The 22,413-nt window shown below is 45.6% G+C and overlaps 2 protein-coding genes across 5 annotated transcripts in view; one reads left to right on the forward strand and one right to left on the reverse strand.

The window, feature by feature from the left end:
- Positions 1–3,840, forward strand: part of SPMAP2L (sperm microtubule associated protein 2 like) — a gene marked incomplete at its 5' end in the record, with an annotated part of 43,507 nt that extends 39,667 nt beyond the window's left edge. The window contains 2 exons of the mRNA XM_081845935.1: positions 1,790–1,965; positions 3,650–3,840. Of these exons, the coding sequence (XP_081702061.1) occupies positions 1,790–1,965; positions 3,650–3,764 (291 nt within the window). The 3' untranslated portion in view covers positions 3,765–3,840. The remainder of the gene's footprint in view (positions 1–1,789; positions 1,966–3,649) is intronic.
- Positions 3,841–5,468: 1,628 nt separating this feature from the next.
- HOPX (HOP homeobox) lies at positions 5,469–22,175 on the reverse strand. 4 transcript variants are annotated; one of them, XM_081845741.1, is made up of 4 exons: positions 21,907–22,175; positions 15,141–15,176; positions 9,915–10,092; positions 5,469–6,534 (listed from the first exon to the last, which is right to left on the reverse strand). In XM_081845741.1, the coding sequence occupies exons 3-4, from the start codon at positions 10,056–10,058 to the stop codon at positions 6,457–6,459; spliced, it is 222 nt and encodes a 73-aa protein (XP_081701867.1). In that variant the 5' UTR covers positions 10,059–10,092; positions 15,141–15,176; positions 21,907–22,175; the 3' UTR covers positions 5,469–6,456. The 4 variants fall into 4 exon arrangements, with proteins under 4 accessions (XP_081701867.1, XP_081701865.1, XP_081701864.1 ...); XM_081845739.1 differs by having other exon boundaries at positions 15,133–15,176; positions 21,907–22,003; XM_081845738.1 differs by lacking the exon at positions 15,141–15,176 and having other exon boundaries at positions 21,911–22,031.
- Between the last annotated feature and the right edge of the window lie 238 nt (positions 22,176–22,413).

Here is a 22,413-nt window from a genome sequence, read left to right on the forward strand (position 1 = left end):
CATCGACTTCCTCACGCCTCCCTTTTTGTATTCCACTTCAATTAACTGTTTCAGCAATTCCTTTCCATCTTCCTCTGTTTTCTGTCCTGTAATTTATCTTAACATATTCTAATCTTGTTTTTTCCCTTTAATACATTAACAATCTATCTGTACCTAGTTCCTTATAACGTTTCTGCCAAAGCCATATAACTTCATTCCACCATTTTTCTAAAGCTCATTAATTTTACAATATTTCTGTAAGTAATCTTTAATTTTTTTCCAATCTTCTTCCACCGACTCTTCTCCCTGGTCTCGGATTCTGCCAGTCATTTCTGCCAGTTCCATATAGTCCATCAACTTCATCTGCCATTCTTCCCGGGTGGGTAAATCTTTTGTCTTCCAATACTTCGCGATGAGTATTCTTGCTGCTGTTGTTGCATACATAAAGAAAGTTCTGTCCTTCTTTGGCACCAATTGGCCGACCATGCCCAGGAGAAAGGCCTCTGGTTTCTTCAGAAAGGTATATTTGAATACCTTTTTCATTTCATTATAAATCATCTCCCAGAATGTCTTAATCCTTGGGCATGTCCACCAAAGGTGAAAGAATGTACCTTCAGTCTCATTACATTTCCAACATTTATTTTCGGGCAAATGGTAAATTTTTGCAGGCTTGACTGGTGTCATGTACCACCTGTAAATCATTTTCATTAAATTCTCTCTTGGGGCATTACATGCCGTAAATTTCATACCTGTGGTCCATAACTGTTCCCAGTCAGCCATCATAATGTTATGTCCAACATCTTGTGCCCATTTAATCATAGCAGATTTCACCGTTTCATCCTGAGTGTTTCATTTCAACAGCAAGTTATACATTCTTGACAAATTCTTAATTTTGGGATCTAACAATTCTGTTTCCAATTTTGATTTTTCCACCTGGAAGCCAACTTTTTTTGTCCAAGTTATATGCCTCCATTATTTGGTAATAATGGAGCCAATCTCGCACTTTGTTTTTTTAATTTTTCAAAGCTCTGCAGTTTTACTCTGTCTCCATCTTGTTCCAAAATTTCCCAATATTTCGGCCATTTGGCCTCCATATTGAACTGTTACTTTCGTTCTTTGGGATTTGAACTTCAGCCCCTGCCTTGTTTTTCAGGATTGCTTTTGGGAGAAGGGGAGAGCGGGGGTGGGGAGGAGTAAAGACACCCTAAATCTTTGATGAAGCACCTGTATATTCTCCTAGTTTTGTTAGGAATATACAGTGGTACTTTGGTTCTCAAACTTAATCTGTTCCGGAAGTCTGTTCCAAAAACAAAGCGTTCCAAAACCAAGGTGTGCTTTTGCATAGAAAGTAATGCAGAACAGATTAATCCGTTCCAGACTTTTAAAAACAACCCATAGAACAGCAATTAAACATGAATTTTACCGTCCAACGAGACCATTGATCCATAAAATGAAAGCAATAAACAATGTACTGCAGTCACACAATCAATCAATCAATCAATCGGTAGCTGAACTGGGTTCCGCCAAGTCACAAAAACAAAACAAAAAGAGCTGCAAAAACAAAAACGCAAAATAAATAGCAAAAACAGACAGACCTCAGCGTAACACTCAAAACGGAAGTGTGGCACTCAAAACGGAGCACGTTCGGCTTCCAAAAAAGTTCGCAAACCGGAACACTTACTTCCGAGTTTGCAGTGTTTGGGTTCCAAGTTGTTTGAGTACCAAGGTGTTTGAGAACCAAGGTACCACTGCGCTGAATATAATCAGTTGTGTGCTGTTCAGCAACAAACGCTCCTGCTTTGTTCCACAGGTGACCCGGGCTGCCTTGAGTGCGGTGGCAAGTCCTAGGTTAATAGAGCTTGCGAGAGCGAAAGCGCTGGCTCCGGGAAGTGCCCCTGACCGTCCCCCTGAGTGGCCTGTCTCAGCAGCGGCAAAACATGCTGTGGCTTCGCCTAGACTTGGTGAACTTGCTCAGCCTGTCGCAAGGTGGGACATCCTGGGATGACTTGATGAATATGTTTCGCTTGCGCTCAGAGTCTGATTGATTCTCAGATTTGAGGGGGGGGGGGCAGGAAAGAAGGGATCTGTTACCATCTTCCTCTGAGGTGCATGGCTTCACCCAGAAACTCCAGCAGGTGCAGAATGCCGCAGCGAGACTCCTTACGGGGTCCCCACCGTGGGATCACATTCACCCAGTGCTCTTCCAGCTGCACTGGCTCCCAGTGAAGTACAGGATCAGGTTTAAGGTGCTGGTTTTAACCTTTAAAGCCCTATACGGCCTAGGACCCTTGTACCTACGGGACCACCTCTCCTGGTATGCTCCACAGAGGACCTTACGGTCTGCAAATAACAACACCTTGAAGATCCCAGGCCCCAAGGAAATTAGACTGGCCTCGACCAGAGCCAGGGCTTTTTCGGCCGTGGCTCTGGCCTGGTGGAACGCTCTCCCACAAGAGACCAGGGTCCTGCGGGATTTGACAACTTTCTGCAGGGCCTGCAAGACGGAGGTGTTCCAACAGGGCTTTGGGCAGGATGCAGTTTGACTTACCGTACTTTTCGCTCTATAAGAGGCACCAGACCACAAGACGCACCTAGTTTTTGGAGGAGGAAAACAAGAAAAAAAATATTCTGAATCTCAGAAGCCAGAACAGCAAGAGGGATCGCTGCGCAGTGAAAGCAGCAATCCCTCTTGCTGTTCTGGCTTCTGGGATAGCTGCGCAGACTGCATTCGCTCCATAAGACGCACACACATTTCCCCTTACTTTTTAGGAGGGAAAAAGTGAGTCTTATAGAGCAAAAAATACGGTACTTTCCTTTGTATAAAAATAAGCCCGAAGGAGCCCCAACCGGCTCACAGGTCCGTGTAAGATCAGTGGAAACAGTTGGTCCTGACAAGTATTAACCACTCTCAGTTCCAACCTGATAATTGCCACCTGCCCAGATTTTAACTTGCCTGAATTACCGTATCTTTCGCTCCATAAGGCGCACCTGACCATAAGGCACACCTAGTTTTTAGAGGGGGGGATTCAAGAAAAAAAATATTATTTAAAGGGAGGGCTGAGCAGAGCCTGTATGCATCCCAGGCTCTGCTCAGTGCTCCCTTTTGTGAGCCGCGTGGAGTGTGTGTGTGGCTCCCCAAGTCTGTGGCTCGGGGAAAAGCCCCCAAGAGCCACACACACACTCCGCACGGCTCTTTAAAGGGAGTGCGGCTCTTGGGGGCTTTTGCGGGAGGTGGGGGAAGGGACAGAGCCGTGCTCTGTCCCTACCCCCACCTCCCACAAAAGCCAGGGATAGCCACTAAGGCAGAAGCTAAAACAGCTAGAGGGAGCCCTGCTCCTGCCAACCTAGCAGTTCGAAAGCACGTCAAAGTGCAAGTAGATAAATAGGTACCGCTCTGGCGGGAAGGTAAACGGGGTTTCCGTGCGCTGCTCTGGTTCACCAGAAGCGGTTTAGTCATGCTGGCCACATGACCCGGAAGCTGTACGCCGGCTACCTCGGCCAGTAAAGTGAGATGAGCGCCGCAACCCCAGAGTCTGGACTGGGGTCCCTTTACCTTTACCTATCCCCACCCAGCAGGTATAACTTCAGGGTGGGATTGTTCTGTTACTACTTCAGATCCATTTTGTATCGCAGATCACTGTTTAGACTGACGACTACCTTCCCCCCGCAGGGCCGCGACCCAAATTGTCCAGTTTAACCCAGAAGCCTTTGTTGTGAAGGAGACTGCTAAAAAGGCATACTGCTCAGAAAGGGTCAAGGAGCTAGCAAAGCCCACCCAGCGCTGAGCTGATTCATCAAATGTACCTACCTCTCTCTACCTCCCAGGACCTAATTTTAAATAAATTAGGAGAATAACTGTGATTGCCTTCCTCTCTTTCTTTCCGCCACTATCTTGGGCACACTGGCATACACTCCCACATTTCTCCGATGAAAAAAGGAGAGATATTCCCTCCAGCATTTCTCCAATGAAAATAGCAACGTCCTATTTCCAAACCTTCCAACATTTCTCTGATGAAAATAGAGACGTCCTAAGGAAAAGTGGCACATTTTGGGAGCAAATCAGAAACTGAAACCGCTTCTGTAAATCCGGGACTGTCCCTGGAAAATAGGGACACTTCAAGGGTCTGAAATGGTGCTGAACTATTTAACAGCACACAATAATTCTGTTAAATGTGTGTTTTCTTCCACTGTTTATTCAGTTTGTGCACACACTGCATTTTAAAGCGCATTCTGCTCACTGTACCTGCTGATCTTGACGCATCATCCTTATCCCAGACAAATCCCACCCTTTTCAACTAAATGTGTTTTTTCTTGCTCTCATTTTGGTGCAAAAGTGTATACTTTTGTATTGCTCCCTTGTGAGAATGACAAGGAGTACATCCAGAGAGGATCTGTTTTGTAGGTGGAAAAGTTTTTAATGTTAGATGTTTTATCAGTATATTATTATTATTATTATTATTATTATTATTATTATTCTGTTGGGAGCCACCCAGAGTGGCTGGAAAAACCCAGCCAGATGGGCAGGGTATAAATAAATTATTATTATTATTATTATTATTATTATTATTATTATTATTATTATTACTATTACTACTACTACTACTATTGTTTAAATGTTTTTGATTTGAGTTTCCATTGAAATGAGGCTGCATTTTAATGTTTTAATGTTGTATTTTAATCTTGTTTTTTAAGTTGTATTTCAATCAATTTGTTTTTATATTGGTTGTTAGCCACCCTGAGCCCAGTCTTGGCTGGGGAGGGCGGGGTATAAATAAAATTATTATTATTATTATTATTATTATTATTATTACCTACAACATTTTGTGTGTTGATTTGGAAAATAATCACAGCGACATTTACTCTACGCGGGTGGCGCTGTGGGTTAAATCACAGAGCCTAGGACTTGCCGATCGGAAGGTCGGCAGTTCGAATCCCCGCGACGGGGTGAGCTCCCACTGCTCGGTCCCTGCTCCTGCCCACCTAGCAGTTCGAAAGCATGTCAAAGTGCAAGTAGATAAATAGGTAAACGGCGGAAAGGTAAACAGCATTTCCGTGCGCTGCTCTGGTTCGCCAGAAGCGGCTTAGTCATGCTGGCCACATGACCCGGAAGCTGTATGCTGGCTCCCTCGGCCAATAAAGCGAGATGAACCCCGCAACCCCAGAGTCGGCCATAACCGGACCTAATGGTCAGGGGTCCCTTTACCTTTACCTTACATGACATGTACAAATGGTTTTCCAACATTTTCTTCTTTCATTATGCTTCCACACACCCTTTATTTTTACTCAGTGCTCCCCACTTGCACCCGAGGCTACTACCACCCCCCTGGATCGTTCCAGCGCCCCACAGGGAGCAGTATCGCCTACTCTGAGAAACACTGCTGCTAGCCCTTCTTGGCTTCTGTTTCTTGTTCATACGAGAACACCAGGGGTGGACATTTCGATGAGAAACTGACAGGCTGACCAAATCAACCAGAAACATGCATATCCAGTCTGTTTTAACTTCCATTTTTATTCGCACATCTGGAGGGAAATGCTCCTTTTAACTTAGAGGGCACGCCTTTCGGAAGACAATAAAATAAATGCGGCAACGGCGTAAGCATGCAGAGATTTTCATTCAGTAACGCTGGCATCAAGTGAACTGTGGGCACGATCCAATCCTGATACTGGGCAGCATGGGCACTCATACCTGCACGCTAGGCACTTTACACCAAACCATCCAAGGTTAGTGGACTAACGTCAAACAAATTAAGGCCAGGGATCTGGGGAGTGGGGCAGAAGAATCTGGCTGCACTGTCCAGATGCCTTGATCAGTTATTAGTTTGCAGCTGTCTGGGGCTAGTGAGGCTAGATGTCCCGCTGCAGGGATTTTCCCTAGTGTGCTGTGGTGGAGGGTGTCTTCATGGTGCCCAGGGCATGTGGGCATGGCCCAACCCTTGCTGCCGATGTAACGCCCAATGTTCAGTTTGGTTTACTGGAAGCTACCTCTCTGCATTCAGCATTGCCTACACACTGAAATCACACCCCAACTTTTTGCCAATGCAGTTGCTTTTCTCAGTGCTGCTTCCCTGCACTCCGCAAGTGAGCTCATTTTTTGAGATCCAGTGGCAGGCGACGGACAGACCATTTCCCCCTGCTAAGTCTTCTCGCTCATATTATTAGCTTTGCCACAGATCAAGGGGAATGTTCTTACATTAATCCTAAACTACTCCATGCCACTTTGAAAGCAGCTGCAGCCAGCAGCAGTTGCAGCTCTTCCTTTATAATTTCTATACAATAATACATTACAACTTGCATATATATATATCTATATGGTTTTATATAATTATTTACCCCCCCCCTCAGGTTATGTACATTTTAAATAAGGCAGCAGGTTAAATAACAGACACAATTAGTTTTGATAGCAACATGTTCCGCAGCATGAATTAATTGATGGACCCCATCAGCTTTCTAGGATTGTCTCTGGAAGGAGAGTTAAAGTCAGTCTCGGACAGACCCACACTCCGAAGGCAGCCCTTCTGACCTCCTCCACTCCGCAAGGCGCTTCTTGAACCATTTCTGGGGAAAGAAAAGAGACATGGCAGGATGAAAACAGAGGAACTGAGCTGGCACAATAAATGTAGATATAGCATATAGTAATTTCACTGAGGGTGAGCTGCTGGGAGTTCAGGATGCACAGGCAGAAGAATGTGGAGTCAGGTACTGTATGGTCTAGTTCAGGGTTTCCCAACCTTGTGCCTCTAGCTGTTTTTGGACTACAATTCCCATCATCCCTTGCCACTGGTCTTGCTAGTCAGGGATGATGGGAGTTGTAGTTCAAAAACAGCTGGAGGCACAAGGTTGGGATACACTGGTCTAGTTCAGGGTTTCCCAAACTGTTCTTCAACTACAGTTCCCATCATCCTTAGCTATGAGGACCAGTGGTCAGGGATGATGGGAATTGTAGTCCAAAAACAGCTGGAGACCCAACTTTGGGAAACACTGGTCTAGATACACAGCAGAATGTGATGGCAGATCCGGTGGGGGTGGGGTGGGACATTGAGTGGACTGTACCACTTCCACTTCATACTGCAGGGGGGTATTATATATTTTAGAATGTCCCATTTTGGGGGGGGGGAGGTCCTGAAGGTGAGCGAATTCACACATCAGGGAGAAAGGTTGCCACACAATCCACTTCCTGCTAGCTTTCTACATGCAGAGAGGGTCCTCATCCCAGGACAAGAGACGTTTTAAAAATATGGTCCTCCACTTGCAGCTTGAAGTGGTACAGTCCATTCTAGAACCGCAAGACTCCACCACTCCATTCCTACTTCCTTCTGCCGTAGATTAGGAGCCAAACCTAATCTACATTGCACCCGTGCCTTAAAAATTACACTTACAAATTGCAATTCTCGCTCCTCAGCAAAAGCTGTTATGGGAGCGGGATAATCTAGATTGGGACTACAATATGTTAGCGAGAGAGTTTAATCCTTCCTCTCTGTGCTATTTTCCTCTTTTCTGTTATTTGCTGCAAATCGGGCTGTCAAAGGTAGAAGGGAACATTGCTCAATAGTTATGAACTTCTGTCCCGTGCGGCTGCAGGCTGTTGTTTTTGGACAATAAATATAATCAGACTAAATAGGAAGCAGTGACTTATTTAGAACATGGAGGAAACAAGACATTCTCAGAAAAGGAAAAAGAGCAGAACTAGAAAAGCAAACTAGGGGCTGCTATCTCAAAACCCATATTGTGTATACTTTAGATTTTCATACATTTTATACTCCAATGGTTTGGAAAAAAACAAAATCTTGAGTTTCAGTGCTGAAAAGCCTAATTTGGGCTTCAGCTGACTGACGTAGATCTGAAATATGTGACTCAAGGGAAGGCAGTCTCACCTCAGGCCTGACTTGAGCCAGCAATACTTAGAGTTTCTGCTCATCACAACGGGATCTCATGTTTGTATCAAGTTTCCCACTCACAATCCTGGCCATCTTATTGCTTGGAATCATGACAGTGATGAAGTAACCCCAACCCCTTGTTAATGGCGGGCGCCGTTGGCATTAGAAGTACGAAATTCACCATATGGTGGGCAGGATAAACCACTAGCAACATGGCTGGAGGTACCCCGAGAGGTACAGAAACCCTGTTAGGCCAGCGCTGTGTCACTTGATTGCTCAAAAAGTTGATGATTCATAGCTGAATGTGTGAATGGTCCCTAATGGAATGAAAACCACTGAGGGCCAGATTTAAAAGGAAAAGGGACCCCTGACCATTAGGTCCAGTCGTGACTAACTCTGGGGTTGCGGCGCTCATCTCGCTTTATTGGCCGAGGGAGCCGGCGTACAGCTTCCGGGTCCTGTGGCCAGAAGGACTAAGCCGCTTCTGGCGAACCAGAGCAGCGCACGGAAACTCCGTTTACCTTCCCGCTATTTATCTACTTGCACTTTGATGTGCTTTCAAACTGCTAGGTTGGCAGGAGGAGGGACCGAGCAACGGGAGCTCACTCCGTCGCGGGGATTCGAACCGCTGACCTTCTGGTTGGCAAGTCCTAGGCTCTGTGGTTTAACCCACAGCGCCACCCACGTCCCTATTAGATCCAGGGCCAGATTAGATCCACCTTAAAAAATAATAATAATCACATGCCTATCTTGTTCGTTAATAAAGTCGTTGGGGTGGAAGTCTAATTTTAATTAGAGACAGGGCTGGATCTTCCCGCCGAACCTGCTCTTCCTTCTTTTGATCCATCACTACAAACACATCATGCTGGGAGGAAAAGCACAATCGAGGAAGTAAGGAGAAGCCTTTTCTATTTATTGTGATTCAGCAACCATGGCTGGCCTTGTCACACGCCCACCCACCCACCCACCCACCCCCATTCACCACTTCTAGTTTGGCCCTGAGGTAATGTGAGGTGGGGACACAGAGGCCCTGTCTGTGGTTCTGCTGACCAGTTCACATGTCCAAGTCACCCACTTGCTGTTGCAAATGTTGAGAAAGACAAACATCTTTTTGGGGAGAGAATAATAGAATTGTAGAGTTGGGAGGGACCCTGAGGATCATCTAGGTAAAGGGTAAAGGGTAAAGGGACGCCTGACCGTTAGGTCCAGTCGCGGACGACTCTGGGGTTGTGGAGCTCATCTTGCTTTATTGGCCGAGGGAGCCGGCGTACAGCTTCCGGGTCATGTGGCCAGCATGACTAAGCCGCTTCTGGAGAACCAGAGCAGCACACGGAAACGCCGTTTACCTTCCCGCCGGAGCAGTACCTATTGATCTACTTGCACTTTGATGTGCTTTCGAACTGCTAGGTTGGCAGGAGCAGGGACCGAGCAACGGGAGCTCACCCCGTCGCGGGGATTCGAACCACTGACCTTCTGATCTGCAAGCCCTAGGCTCTGTGGTTTAACCCACAGCGCCACCCGCGTCCCTGAGGATCATCTAGTCCAGAGTTTTTCAAACTTTTCATGTTGGTGACACACTTTTTGGACACATATCATTTCATGACACATTAATTCAATCTGGAGGTTAAACTAACCCCTTTCTAGCCCCGGAAGCATTCACACAAAACACCTACACGCTGCAACCGACATGCTAATGTGTCACCACACACAGTTTGGAAAACTTTGATTTAGTCCAACCCCCTGCAATGCAGGAATATACAGCTGTCCCATTTTTAATGGGTCTTTTTTTGAAGTTTAATGTTTTATTATGTGTTTATATGAGTTGGAAGCTGCCTGCCAGAGTGGCTGGGGCATGATGATGATGATGATATGGAGATCAAACCTGCAACGTTGGCTTTATCAGCACCACACTCTAACCAGCTGAGCTATCTGCAGCCAGCGGGAGGCTCTGGTTAGGAAGACACTTTGAAAGCACTGAGACCAAGGGAGAGGCTATGGTCCCTACAGGCCTGGATCCTGGGGTCAGATCTGGCCTTTGCGTTCTGCCTCTCAGTCACTCACCAGAGTCTCTTCCTCAGACAGTCCTGCCTCAGCAGCTATGAGGCAAAGGGTGGCTGGGTCCGGGTGCTTGTTGACTTTGTTGAAGTTATACTCCAGAATCTCTATCTGTTCCTCTGTGGGGCTGGCTGCCGTTTCGGTGGACATCTTCTCTTGGCACAAGTTTGCCTGCAACAGTGAGCTGTGGAGAAAAGCATAGGGACAGCAGAGTCAGACCCTGAATGTAGTTAATCACTCGATCACCCTCTTTGGTGCAACTGAAACAATTGGGGGGGACGACAATTTTTGGGGGGGATGCTGCCTTACTGACTTCTACTGTTGGTCCATCTAGTTCGCATTTGTCTACACTAGTGTTCTTCAATCTTTGCCCCCCCCCCAGACTTTGTTGGACTACAACTACCATCATCCTTGATCATTGGCTAAGATGTCTGAGGATGATGGGAGATGTAGTCCAACAACACCTGGGGACCCAATGTTGGAGAGCACTGGTCTACACTGACTGCCAGTGATTCTTCATGGGTTCAGATATGAGTCTTGCCTGCCAATTCCAAACAGGGAATCTGGGACCTTCTACATGCCAAGCAGACGGTCTACCGCTGAGCTAAGACCCTTCTCAAAAATTGTCCAATCTTGCCATTCGTCATTTAAATGTGAAATGCCAAATTTGTAATCTGCATGTACGATCCCCCTTCGTAAAATCCAAAGCACAGGTGCTTCACCGTTAATGACAACTTCAGCTCGTTTGTGGTGAAACTATCAACTGAGAAACAAGTAGCTCTGAAGGTTGGATTCTGCTCACAATTCGCAAGACCATTTTATTTGGCATTTCCCACTTCGTGTTTAGAATGAATGAAGAGATCAAACTCCTTGCTGAGATGACCTGGGCAGGCCAATCCGATGGTTTCTGCTCATAGCTGTCAACGTTTCCCTTTCTTTAAGGGAAATTCCCTTATACCGAATAGGATTCCTCGCAAGAAAAGGGAAAAGTTGACAGCTATGCTTCTGCCACACCAGCCGCTGCAAGCTGCAGTTTAAGCCACCATCCTCTGTACACCTTGACAGCAAAATACAAAGCACGGGAAGAGCTGTGGTGTTGATGCAGTGCAGCCACACCGACAACTATTCCTGCAGAATCTCTGGAAGTTCCTTCAAGTCACACGCCACCCACACAACATGCCCAATGCATAGTGCAAAGCAACATGTGGCAACGACCAGACATCACCATGACATCAATGCACCCTGCTTCTTCATATATTGTGTGCATTTGTGCAGAGAGACGTCTCGCGAGCCCACGCACAAGCCCTTGGACATCCCGTTCTGTCCCTGTCAAGGTCACCCACTTTTGGGGATGGTGCTAAAGCAAGACGGAATACCCGGAATTGGCTGTTCTGTTTATAAATAGCGTGTTGGTTTTATGCTTCTGAAACCGAACCCGTTTCCTCGTTTCTCAAAAAAAGACTCTCCTGAATTAGGAATGGGTAACTCAGTAAATAATTCAGCAGACAAGGAAATAATTATATTGTCAGGGTTGCTGTGGCTCATGATTCCCTAATGGACTGCGATTTCTCCTGCTTGGTGGCGGGTGTGGTCCCCCCCCCCCCGTTTTAGAAATTTAAATGTGCAGTACTTAACTGCATATTATTTGCAAGAACTTTCAACACTGTCTTTAAAAAAGAAAAAAGAAAGAGCAGAAGTACAGCCTCAGCAGGGGGGAATTTGGAGCTGAGAAGCAGCTCCAAAAGTTTAGGGGGGGGGTGATGTTTAACCTACAGCTTTGCCACCCACAAATCACCTTCCTAGCTGCTGTTCAGAACTGACATTTGACCTTATTTTGACTTCAACAACTGGAAGGGGAAAAATCATTGGAGGTAATTAGGAGTGGAGAATCTAGTAGGCAAGGTTTGTCCTTTCACATAGGACTTCTTCCAGAGTTGTAGCTATGGGGTGGGATGGGGATCTAGCCAGGGTTTTTGCCCCAGGTGAAGCCTCCAGAGGGGTGTCATTAAGGCTGTGTGTGTGTGTGTGTGTGTGTATGTGTGTGAATGTGAATAGAATAGATTTATTGCGGCCGTTGGCCCATATCGAAAACAATACTTCAAAATTTATCCATAAACAATACAATTTAAACAGTTCCAAGTTAAAACACCCCTATAAAACCAATTTTACTTCAGTTAAGTAAACACTATACACAATAAGCTCCCTCTATGTAAACCGCAATTCAGAACCCTCAGATTTTGGGGGGTATGCGTCTTAGTTCTGGCACTTATTGATGGTTCTTAAGTTTAGCTAAGCTGTCAGAGTCATACAGTGATCCATTTCTCCTCTTTTGAAATAAGACATTAATCAGGTATCTAGCGACTGCAAGGGATCTACTTGTGTCTTCGTCGTTTAATAAGTATATTATTTGGGCTTCCTGAGGTCCATCAGCAATTCTCGATAAATATGGGGCCAGAAACTTGGACCGTGAATCCGAATGTAATGGACAACAGAAGATTATATGATATAACGATTCTATAGATCCACTTTTACAGTCACAGAGGAGTGAGATCTGTCCGTTGGAGAGTCTGTTACCCAACACGTTTGATGGGAAAACATTGAATCTAGCCTTTATAAAGGTATACCTGTGCGTCACCACAGATAAGGTAGTTAAATAAGATGGAAGTTTCATTGGTGGAGTGAATGTGCATGGGGGCACCAAATTGGGTCTTTGACCTGTCTGAAATAAAGCCTACGTTTGCCACTGCTTCTTCAGGGATGACTACCAGGGATGACTGAGATCTATACCATGCATTTAAAGCCCATCCAACACACATTTAAAACACATAACTTCCCCCAAAGAATCACGAGAACTCACAGAGCTACAATTCCAGCATCCTTAACAAGCCACAGTTCCCAGGATTCCTTGGGAGAAGCCGAGTGCTTTAAATGTATGTTGGATGTGCTTTAAACATATGGTTAGATCTGCCCACAGAAATACACAAATTCATGGAGGAAAAATGGGATCTGTGACTCCAGGATCAGAGGCAGCATGTTGTTCTTGCCTGCCTAGAACATCCTTAGAGTTCTGGTTTACTCAGTCCCTAGTACCATTTTTCAATATCAAACTGCTCTGTGCTGGCATTATTTGGAAACACAGTAAAATTGCTAAAATGTGGTAAAACTAGTACTGGCTCTCACTCATCCTCCCCAGGCTTTTCAGCTGTTCCTTCCCACCTTCAGAGTTTCAACCACAACCCTTGAAAGTTTTGAAAAAAATCAGGAAAGCAGTTTTGTGGATGTTGATGCAGACTCTGATATCAGCATTTCAGAAGCAGCAAAACTGCGACGCAGAATGGCAAAGAAACTTCATCAAGGTTAACAGAGAAGCACAAGCCACAGAAGGAAATTGATTACATCTCCTGTCTCCAAATCTGCCTAAACCACCGGACGTGATGCTCTTTGGCAATATTTAAGCCTCTGCAGAGAGATACAAAAATACCACCAAGATATCCTTTGTATCCTTTGAAAGTGGTTTTTTTTTTTTTACCTTTATATGACTTTGATGCTGTTGATGGATCTTCTTTGAAGTAAACACAACAAACAGCCTTGAAGATGAATGAACTGTTGCACAAACTTTGGTGGACTAATGTCCACTTCATCAGACGCGTGAAGGTTAATCCTGAGCATGCATGTACACAAAACACATGTTCAGAAGGCACTGGAATCCCAAAAGTACAGACAGTCAGCTCTTTCAGACGTCCTCCTTATTGCACATGAATCAGGATTTGCACTCACAATGGTATTGGGGCAATCCTCTGTGATCCTGCTTTTAATATTATTTGCACCTGCAAAAGTTTTGGGGAGCTCATACCGCTTCATTTCCATTCAGTGCATATTGTGCACCTTTATTCAAAATCCTATAGCTTTTCATGCCACGAATGTCTGTGCATCTCACTTCTTTTTTGCACCACAGGCCTTCCAGATAGCAATAATGTGGTAACAATGGAGAAGCATGTGTATAAAAGAGGGTGCAGAGAAAGGTTTCCAGGGAGATGGGAAATGCTACAGCCCAAGTCCTGCCCATGTTCTGTCATTGCCCATCCTGCTAGTTGAACAAAAGGGATTAAGCAGCAAAGTATCGGACTGTAAAAGGGATGGCAAAAACTGATAGCGATAAAACCAGCAATACTTGCACACTAAGCCTCCTGACTTGAAACAAAACAAAACAAATGTACCACAAATGCACTATGGACAGGTACTATATATTGCAGAATACACCTGCGATAAACATCAGTCTGGAGAGGCCCAATGATTGTTACCTTATTAACCGTGATTGTTCACAAAAGAGCCTTTTGTAACAGATAGTGCAGACAACCCGATAAGCCAACTAACACAAGTAATTTAGTGATAAAAATCCACTGGGCAGTGACTGTTCCTTGAAGCGACTTGCCTAATTCACTCCCCTGGAGAGCCAGTGTGGCCTAATGGTTAGAGCGTTGGACTCAAACCTGGGAGAGAAGGGTTTGAATCTCCACTCAGCCATGAAACTCACTGGGCGTCCTTGGGCCAGTCGCAATCTCGTAGCCTAACCTACTTCACAGGGTTCCTGTGAGGATGAAATGGGGAGGAGGAGAACGATGTACACCACCTCGGGGTCCCTGGGAGATAAAGGTGGTGTATTAATTAATGAATTAATAATTAATTGTAATTAGTTAATTAAATACCCTGAACATGGCAGCTCCCATCCTGCTGATTCTCCCAGGTTTAAAAATGAACTGGGGATTGAAATCAGGGATTTAAAGTAAGGTAAAAAAAAAAAGGTAAAGGACCCCTGGATGGTTAAGTCCAGTCAAATGCGACTACGGGGTTGCGGCGCTCATCTCGCTTTCAGGCCAAGGGAGCCACCGTTTGTCCACAGACAGCTTTCCGAGTCGTGTGGGCAGCATGACTAAACCGCTTCTGGCGCAACGGGACACCGTGACAGAAACCAGAGAGCACGGAAATGCCAATTTACCTTCCCGCCAGAGCGGTACCTATTTATTTACTTGCACTGGTGTGATTTCAAACTGCTAGGTTGGCAGGAGCCAGGACAGAGCAACGGGAGCTCACCCCATTGTGGGGATTCGAACCACCGACCTTCTGATTGGCAAGCCCAAGAGGCTGAGTGGTTTAGACCACAGCACCACCCACGTCCCATTTTTAAAGTGCAGCATGGTTGGGTGGGTTGGAGAAGATGACTTACTTTTTTACCTGAAACTGATGGTTCCTGCAGAGTTTCGTTCTTCCCTTCTTAAAGAATGCAAACCGAAACAAAACAAAATGCACAGTAAGCTGATCTGTGCTCATGGGGAAAGACTGAAGTTGCTCCTCATATCCAAATTCAAGTCCTTGTGGGTGTGGACTACTCTGGTCTAATGTGGAGCGGAGGAAATTGGATAATGCTAACTAATGCTCCAAGGTGGACCAGCCCCGTGTTTCTAGGGTTGAAGACTTAATCCTGCACACGAGCAGATTGGCACATCTAGTTTGGCTGGCAGCAAAAGCTCATGTCAGTAAATTGTGACACCCCCGCCACAACGCGTTCCATAAATAGAACCTGCAAGAACCAATTCGGAAGTCAATGAAGCAAACAACTCTGTAGGCAGGAAGCCTATTGAAAGAGGAATATCTTAGACATCCTTCATGCTACTAAGGGGTTTACGCTTAAACTGCAGGATGTTTTTTTTTTATGAAGATGGCATCATCTGTGTGGGTCTGATAATTATCAGGAGCATAGTAGGAGTTGGTAGGGAAATTTAACCCTTTCCTCCCCATCTTGTGGTCCCAAGGGGCAGCCCTCCTCTGAGCTGCTACTTGCATTAAGAAGAAATCCCCTGTTAATCCCTTCTGGGGATTTTCAAAGCAAATACCAGCTTCAGAAGAGGGATCCTCCTCAGGTTTGCGGCAGGATTAATTTTCCAGCCCATACCTGCTGCAGTCCAGATAATTATTAGCACCACAGCTGATGCTATTTGCATTTTTTTTTAAGCCACACACAACTGCACCTTACATGCAAAGAGCTACTTAATGCCTAATTTTGTTTCCCCCTCAAGCCGTAAGCTACTGTGCTGACAGAGTGCTTAGCAAACTCGCATTTTAAAATATGAAATCCGTGTTTTGCCTAACAAATGCGAACGGGAATGTTGAGGACTGTAGGAAACACATGCAAGCTTGGTGATGCCCCCTTCATTTCTGTCTGAATAACTTTTACTGAAATACAGCTTTACATAACTCCTGCATTCGCCCCAACGATCATTAGCTACCTGCTAACAGCAACTGGCTGAGCTGGCACTTCCAAGGATGGAGCATTAGAGCACACTGGGCTCATTCACCAAAGGTTGTTTTGGGATTGTTCTGTCCCCAATTTGAATAGAAACTTAATCCCAGACCAGCCTGTCTTCCAGGAAGCACAGCTTTGTTGCTCTCTCTTCCCTGCCCTTGTCGACACTGGGCTCACTCAGCAACCCTTTGGCAGCTCTTGGGTCCCGAGGAGAGAATAGCTGAGCTCAGCCCCCCTGCTAAAAGCTCGAGTAGGCCAAGGTTGCCTCTGCATATTAATTCGCCAAGTGGTGCCAGCAAAGAGCCGTGGCAATGTGTCAAGTGCCACAGTGTCTTCTTCCAGTGAAACCAAATCAGCAAGAATAGGAATAGGTTGGAGAGTTAGGGCTCTTCTGGACAATTCTGTTTATCGTGCACTCATGATTATTTCATACCCCCCAACTGCCCCAATTAAATCGGGACATCCTGGTTTGGGGCATCATGCTCCCAGCAGGGTGCACAAAAACACGCAAAGTCGTGAATCATGTGACTCGCACAGGAGCGGGGCCGGGAAGACACGAGTCCTGGTTTGGGGCATCAACATGTTGGAGGGGGTGCTATTAGTGCTCATGATGGTATTATTGGGGCGGTTATACATGATCACACTTTCAATGTCCGTTTGAATATACTGAGTCATTTCCAACCCAAGAGTTCAGTGCACCATCATTTATTGGTCATTTATTGGTTTTTAATGGTCTTACATTGGCTTGTGTGTGGTCTATTGCCTTGCTGTATTTTTAGGGGAAGTGTGGTCTGTAAACATTTAAATAAATAATTTATACGGATCTTTTTATTGACTTTGTTGACATTTTGAGCACTGCATACTGCCTTGTTGCGTTTTTAGAAAAAGTGTGAGCTATACATATTTTAAATAAATACATAAATAAATTTATAATAGCTGAAGGGGGATGAAACTAATATAGAGATTTATGTGGCGTTTCAATTGGCAGAGGGTTGGCGGGGTGTTGGGGTTATGGTCTGGCTGACTCCTCCTCTCTCTTTATTTTTATTTACTTTCTTGCATCTCTATACTACCCAATAACCAAAGTTTTCTGGACGGTTTAAACTAAAAATATTTAAATCATGATGCACAATGCACACGACATCTGAGTTAGAAAAACAGCACAGTATAGAGTCAAAACGTACAACAGAAGAGACAGCTGTGCAAATGATCTCAAATGCACTTCCTGAAAGGCCTGAAAGGACAATACAAAAGGGCTTCACCTGGCGCTGACAATACTACAATGTGGGCCTTAGGAGAGCCTCCCTGAAGATGGTATTCCACAACTGAGGCACCACCCCAGAAAATGCCCTATTCCCATTAGTCATCTGTCACCCCTCATTTCATAGGTATAGCTGGAGAAGGGCCTCTGAAGATGACCTTACGGTCCAGAAAGGTGTGGATGTGTGTATCCTCCAGGTCGCCTGGCCTCAAGCCACTTCTAGCTTTAAAAGTGAACATGAGAATTTTGAACTGGGTCTCCTGGAAACAGACTGGTAGCCAGTTCTGACAGCATAGTGCCAGCATAATCTATATTGGCCAGTCCCAGTGAACAACGTGGTGGCGCTATTTTGGACAAACACAGGTTCCTGTGCCGTTTTGAAAGGCAGCTCCATGTAGTGGCCTAACATGGATTGCCAGGGCCCGGGGCCATGCGGTTGGGTGTGGGAGATGGACAGAGTACACATGCGTATTCAACTGCCTAGCAGCGCCCACGTCACCCCAGACGAAATGTTGGCAGGTATGATGGAGTCATGAGACCCCAGAGCCAGGGAGATAAGTAACTATACAACCTTCAGAAGACATCTGAAGGCAGCCCTGTATAGGGAAGTTTGTTTTTTTAATGTTTGATGTTTTATTATGCTTTTATGCATGTTGGAAGTTGCCCAGAGTGGCTGGGCAACCCAGTCAGATGGGCGGGGTATAAATAGTAAAATTATTATCATTATTATTATGGAATAAAGGTAAAGGGACCCCTGACCATTAGGTCCAGTTGTGACTGACTCTGGGGTTGCGGCACTCATCTCGCTTTATTGGCCAAGGGAGCTGGCATACAGCTTCTGGGTCATGTGGCCAGCATGACTAAGCTGCTTCTGGCGAACCAGAGCAGTGCACGGAAACGCTGTTTGCCTTCCCGCCAAAGCGGTACCTATTTATCTACTTGCACTTTGATGTACTTTCGAACTGCTAGGTTGGCAGGAGCTGGGACCAAGCAATGGGAGCTCACCCTGTCGCGGGGATTCGAACTGCCGACCTTCTGATCAGCAAGTCCTAGGCTCTGTGGTTTAACCCAAAGCGCCACCCGTGTCCCGATATTATGGAATAGGACATACCTATTTTTATCAGAGAAATGTTCCACAGCTGGCTGCTGGCCCAAACAGTAAAATTCTGGTCAGGCCAGTAAAATCCCTAAGCAAGTGGCACTTCTTAATTGGCAGTTGAGTTGCCAACACAGCCTGAGCTAGCCCTGATCTAAGCAGGAAGGCATTCCCATCAGGCTGAGGTTGTTTCCAATGTAAGTCCTACTCAGACCAGACCCACTGAAATTAATAGATAAGGCTTTCTTAGCTCCATCATTTTCAGTAGCTAAACTCTGAGTATAGGTGAGCTGGAGTCAGTCATCTGTGGGCAGAGAGCAACTAATGCTTTGAGACTTTGCTCAGGTGATACCTTGACAAACGTGTCTCCATTCCATGTTTCCTAAGATATTGCAGGGGTGGAGGCTGCAAGAAGGTTGGAAAAGTGGGAGGAAGGGAGATCTGGCCACTGGGATGTCTGCCAATCCTCTTCTGCAAATGCCATTGCCTGTGGTTGTCCACCCCTCTCTCCAGGTGGATCACGTCCATGTTTGGAGTCTAGTTGGGGTAGATGTTTGAAGGAAGATAACTGTCCATCTAGTTAAAGCTATGGTTTTCCAAGGAATGGTGTATGGAAGTGAGAGCTGAACCATAAAGAAGGCTGATCACCGAAGAATTGATGCTTTTGAATTATGGTGCTGGAGGAGACTCTTGAGAGTCCCACAGACTGCAAGAAGATCAAACCTATCCATTCTGAAGGAAATCAGCCCTGAGTGCTCCCTGGAAGGACAGATTCTGAAGCTGAGACTCCAATACTTTGGCCACTTCATGAGAAGAGAAGACTCCCTGGAAAAGACCCTGATGTTGGGAAAGATGGAGGGCGCAAGGAGAAGGGGACGACAGAGGACGAGATGGTTGGACAGTGTTCTCGAAGCTACCAGCATGAGTTTGACCAAACTGTGGGAGGCAGTGGAAGACAGGAGTGCCTGGTGTGCTCTGGTCCATGGGGTCACGAAGAGTCGGACACGACTAAACGACTAAACAACAACAAGCTGCAGCAGGGGAGAACTGGCCTGTAGGGAAATGTTGAAGCAGCCTTCTCTTACCCATTGTGTCAGTCCTTCAACTGCACCCTCAACCTCCATGTTAGCATTACCAAAAAAAAAAAAAAAAGTAGGGAAACAAAGGGGTTCAACTTTCCACCAACATCCACATCTGTCCTGAGCCACAATAGTACTATTAACAAGGGAATGGATTGATGTTACAGGTACACATGTCAGAAGCACACAACTCTTTTTGAAAAAAGATGGTTCTTTGACCCCACTTGATAATGTTGCAATGACAAGCTAGCACCAAGCAACCACAATGAATGCTCTTCCCAAACACTCTTTGGTTTGTTTGTGTGTGCTTTTTTGCAATTTAATCTTAACAATCTTCAGCAGGAGGCCTTCGAACCTTGCCAAGAACCTTGCCCCACCCCAACTGAAAGGTAAAAAAGCTTCCGGGAGCGTTAATATGACAGAGATTGGCACTTCTGAAACTGGGCACCTGTTGCATTCAGCTGAGTCCTCAAATGTCACCCTGGCCACCTGCCTCAGTGACCTGTCCCTGGAATTATTTTTGCACCTAGGGAACAGGTGCAAGAGCATCAAACAAATATTGCTTATCAAACAGCTTGTTTGAATAGCAGGTATTTGGCTGGCGGTTGTCTTCCAAGAACAAACAGCAGGCTTCTCATTCCACTGGAAAGAGAAACCACTCTGTTAACATGCTCTTTTCTTCCTAGCTCTGTCATAATTTGACAAGTGTACACCTGAATAATGCATGCTTCTGGAGCCCTGCAGCGCTCAGCACAGCCTTTCAATGGTCCCTGGATCATGCTGAAAGCCATTGCTCAAGTTGCTATTCTTAGCCTCTGTTTATTTCTCACTCCTTCCATCCTCCTCAGAACAAACTGCTGGCAAGCACTATCCTCATGGAAAGGGCCATAGGCTATCTTTATAGGGAAGCACATACATTCCATGGTTTTTCTACCAAACTCTGGTTTTCTCAGTTTGCTGAGCTTACAAGGGACCACAGCAGAATGAACAAGGCGAACAGGGGCTGCGTATACCCCGTGCATTTAAAGCACATGGTTTCTCCCAAAGAATTATGGGAAGTGTAGTTTCCCCCCTCACAGAGCTTCAACTCTCAGCAGCCTTAACAAACTACAGTTCCCAGGATTCTCTGGAGGACCTCATGCACTTTAGATGTGCTTTAAATGTATGACATGTATACAACCTGGAGTTTGGCAAACGATAACAAAACTCAACAGACACAAAGCATTATTTCACACATGATTTTTCTATATACAATATGACCGCCTCTCGAGGATTTTGCATAGTTTGTTGACTTTTGATGGCTGGTGGTTACTAGCTGGTAAAATTTTCATCCATTAAAAAAATTAGAATCTCGTCAGTTGGAGAAAACAAGTCTGACTTTCGCAGCTGATTTGAAAGAAGCCGCTTTGCGGATACGAAGGGGAAACTCTTGCCTTTGAAGACACGCCAAACACAAAAAGATCCTCATTGCCTGCTCCCCCTGGCTGAGCTGGTACATTGTAAATGAGCAGTTTCCTACATAAGGTACCATAAATGTCCAATGCACTTTTGCACAAGGCAAGATGGTGAAGCCGAAGCGAATACTTGCAATATTTGGAGTCTGGTACACATGTGGGAAGTTACATTTTCAATTCAGCATTCAAATTGAAATGTAACATTTGCCTCTCCAAATCTGAGTACTTTGGACTTGTCGGCATCGTTTGGGTGTTCTGTCGCTGTCACATCATAAAACACTGTTTCACGCCAACTGTCTAACGCTATTAGATGCTAAAACCAACGACATGTCAAGAGGTACCGTAGAAATATTAAGGTAATCTTTATCAAGGCAACATGCTCATATCAGTACACCTTTGAAAATGTCCACAAAAGGGAGCTGGCCATCACCTCTCCCCCACCTCTGTTATTTGTTCCTTTTGACTCTTCCTTCCCTATACCATCAAAATGTAGATTGTAAATGCATCTTTCTTTTTCCTCTTCTGCTGTTGCTCTGCGAGTGTGGCAGTGCTTTATAAAACAGCATCCAAAAAACCTACAAGCAGCAGCAGCAGCAAAGATGCAGGAAGAACTCTCTCTGTCTGCAGCATGTAGTTTGGAAGCAAATGACATTCCTCGCCTCCTGAATCTTCTTTCCTAAAGCTGCCCCGGCTTCGTTGCAAATTCCTGACCCCTTTTTGCCTTCCATCAGAGAAGAAGCATCAACGAATCATTAACTTCAGCCTGGGCTCTCAGGTCAGATCAATGCGTTCTGCTCAGTTTTGCACTTACCTGGGCAAGGACCGGATCTTCTTTGAGCAGCCGAGATCCTCCAGGAATGTTTAAGTACCTGTGCAGGCGGTAACCTCAAACGGCTCCTTTCTGCATGTGTGAGTGTGTGTGTATGAATGAGAAAAGGAGTGTGTGACAAGCAGAGGGTGTGTGTGTGTGTGTGTGTGTGTGTGTGTGTGTGTGTGTGTGTGACTTGAAAAACCTGCACCACAGGCAGACTGAAACTCAACAGCAGCTGCCTTAGCTGTTCAGGCGCTCTCGCTGCTGCAATTCAGGTTTGGCAGTCAGCTTGCTTATGCAGGAGTGTGTGTGTGTGTGTGTGTGTGTGTGTGTGTGTGTGTGTGTCCTCTCCAAATATATCTGCTAAACTCTTCTGGGTTGCAATTCCACCCCCCTCTTCCCATATAACAAAAGCAGGATTCCTTAGGAGCAGACGAAAGCAGGAGCGAGAACAGAAGGGTGCGGGTTCTTGGCTTGTTTCTGCGGAGTGCGGCGGGTTATGG

The sequence above is a fragment of the Podarcis erhardii genome (assembly GCF_964252035.2).
Source record: "Podarcis erhardii genome assembly, chromosome: 17".
NCBI classification, from domain to species: domain Eukaryota; kingdom Metazoa; phylum Chordata; class Lepidosauria; order Squamata; family Lacertidae; genus Podarcis; species Podarcis erhardii.

Coding starts and splice junctions, on each gene's coding strand:
- HOPX (XM_081845741.1), bottom strand. CDS start 10,058: ATGTCCACCGAAACGGCAGCCAGCCCCACAGAGGAACAGATAGAGATT. Junction 6,535..9,914: donor TGTCTGAGGAAGAGACTCTG/GTGAGTGACTGA, acceptor TTCTTTCCCCAG/AAATGGTTCAAGAAGCGCCT.